General features: G+C 29.6%; 1 protein-coding gene across 1 annotated transcript in view; it reads right to left on the bottom strand.

Moving 5' to 3' along the window:
* Nucleotides 1-819: 819 nt before the first annotated feature.
* The window catches only part of LOC115033069, a 2,340-nt gene continuing 558 nt past the window's right edge, over nucleotides 820-2,601 (bottom strand). Inside the window, exons 2-6 of the mRNA XM_029485030.1 lie at nucleotides 2,146-2,343; nucleotides 1,739-2,030; nucleotides 1,567-1,678; nucleotides 1,300-1,498; nucleotides 820-987 (exon numbers count right to left, since the gene is read on the bottom strand). Coding sequence (XP_029340890.1) covers nucleotides 820-987; nucleotides 1,300-1,498; nucleotides 1,567-1,678; nucleotides 1,739-2,030; nucleotides 2,146-2,343 — 969 coding nt within the window. The remainder of the gene's footprint in view (nucleotides 988-1,299; nucleotides 1,499-1,566; nucleotides 1,679-1,738; nucleotides 2,031-2,145; nucleotides 2,344-2,601) is intronic.

Here is a 2,601-nt window from a genome sequence, read left to right as displayed (position 1 = left end):
TCAACCATAATATGGCAACATAATATTATGTCGAATGCAAAAGTAGGCATGAGGCACCTAAATTAGGTACAAAATATTCAAGTTAATAACACGAAATTAGTTCTAATGAACGTGTATTTGTTATATCGTATATTGTACACTAATTATACAAAGTAGCCATATTTCAGGGCTTTAGACTCGGCCCTTATAATAGTTAATAGATAATAAAAATCGAATCTACAGTAATTAGACGGGAAAATAAAATGGAAATTTTTAAAAACCGTTCCAAAAACCAAAACCGAAAATTTTCTAAAACCGTTCTTTAAACCGATAAAATATTTGAAAAACCTTTTTTAAAACCGAAACCAAAACCAAAAAATTTAAAAAACCGGTCTTAAAACCTAAACCAAAACCAGAAAATTTAGAAAACCGTTCTCAAGAACTAAAAACTTAACCGTTAAAATTTGAAACGGTTTCGATCCCTGTTTTGAGCAGTAAATCTGGGACATCGAGTGAACAATACCAACTGCAAGCTCGAAAAGTACAGACGAGTGAATGAAAAAAATAAAAACTGGTAAGAAATCTTTTACGTGGATAAAAGGGGGAAATTTTAAAGAGCTTCAAAAGAACTTCCCTCAACCTGATTTTTCAAATTATAAAAACTTATCTATAGTAGACATTTTTGAAACTTTGACTTCACTAACGAAAGTTTTGAGAATGATCTTTCACTAGAACAGCTAGTGACTGGAATAACTAAAAATATTTTTAAAATATCAAAAAATGAGTAAATATATTTAGTCTATCTAACTTAAGTAACCATTCTATCCAATTTTCTATAGATTAAGAAGAAGTCTTTTCAGGAGTATCTGGAAGTTCTTTTAGTAATTTGATTTCTGTTTTAAAACAATCAGAATTTACTTTAAGTTTTTCTTGAAGTAATTGTATATTATTATCTGTAGGAATCAGTTGAAGAGTATTACCTACTGCTGAAATAATACCTAATTTTTCCTGAGAAAATTGAGTATTTAGTCCATTTATCATGTCATCTAATGCTACACAATAACAATTTATTTTAATTTCATGTTCTCTTGTCTGATGAAATGTTTGAGTTTTATTATCATCCAAAAAACAAGATATTTTTCTTTTTCTCACTTCAGGAATTATTGTATTATTTTGTGATCAAATTTGAACTGTATCTTGATATATATTATTAAATAATTCATCTTCAGATCTGAACTTTTGAATGTTTGCTTTTAGTGATGTTACTAAGGATACCGCTGTTAAAAGATTAATACTTTTTGACTGAAGGCTAATACTTACTTTCACAATTATCATAAGAATTGAGTGCATCATATTTAATGAAAAAATAAAATCAAATGATTTCATTTGCATTAAAATACCACGAGCTTTAGCTCTAGCTTCTGATACAGTTGTCTCTTTATATATTTCTTCGAGAGCAAGTATTAAAGCAGAATAATTGGACTTGACAGCTGATACAGCTTCATATCTGCATGCCCATCTAGTTGTCGACAAGGATTTAAGTGAGCATAGTTTTATATTAATTTTGGTTGCAAATTTTTCTAATACAGCATGCCTCTGCATGCCCAGCAAGACCCTTCTAAGAAAGAATAAATTAGTTGTACTGTACCAAAAATATCAAATAATACTACATTTTTTCTTTCGATTGAGTCTACTAAGACTAAGTTCAGGCAATGTGAATAGCAATGTACATAAAATATATTTTCATTTTTTTCTTTACACTTCATTTGAACACCGTAATGACAACCAGGCATGTTAGCAGCTCCATCAAAACATACAGAAATAACGTTTTCCCAAGATACACCAATATTTTCTACAAAATTATTTAAAACTTCAAAAATAGACTGTGAATCAACTTTTAAAAGACGTTGCAAACCCATGAAATATTCAACTGGTTTATTCAAACTTGTATCAAAAAACCGAACTACTATAGACATCTGCTCGTGATGACCACAGTCACTGGTTTCATCAGCAATAATCGAAACATATTTATTTTTGTGCATAGATGAAATCTTTCAAAGCATTACATTATATATTGACTGTATTATATCATTTTGTGTTCTATTACTGGTGTATGAAGCATTTCTGGGACCTTTTTCCAAATGGTTAGACATAACACTATCATACATTTTCAACAAAGAAACTAGGTAGTTCCAGAAATAAACCTCTGTTGTTACTGCCTTCTTTCTCATTGTGGCCTCTAAATGCTTGACCACATTTACCAAGTAACATTATTAAATCAATAATTCGTACCAAATATGTACGATTTTGTATACGATTGGCTTCACACTGTTTCAAATTTTCTTTTTTAGCATTGTCCAAAACCTCGTCAATAGGTTTTCAGAGATATAATAAGATAACGAAGATGCACTAGTAATGTGAGCATTTGATAATTGATGTTTGTTAAGGAATTTTGTTGCATTAGCCCAGTTCTCAAAACCTTTAGTTGAAAAAGATTGTTCAAGTTGACCATTATTTAAGTTATTAGATTTAAAATCAATATGCAGAATTTTGTTTCACACTAAACTCTATCCATTTGTACTTCTGAAAATACTGAACTTGAAAACTACGATACTGATTTCC

Source organism: Acyrthosiphon pisum, chromosome X, assembly GCF_005508785.2.
Source record: "Acyrthosiphon pisum isolate AL4f chromosome X, pea_aphid_22Mar2018_4r6ur, whole genome shotgun sequence".
Lineage (NCBI taxonomy): Eukaryota > Metazoa > Arthropoda > Insecta > Hemiptera > Aphididae > Acyrthosiphon > Acyrthosiphon pisum.
Note: the sequence above shows the minus strand (reverse complement) of the source record. Positions and strands in the feature narration are given on the sequence as shown.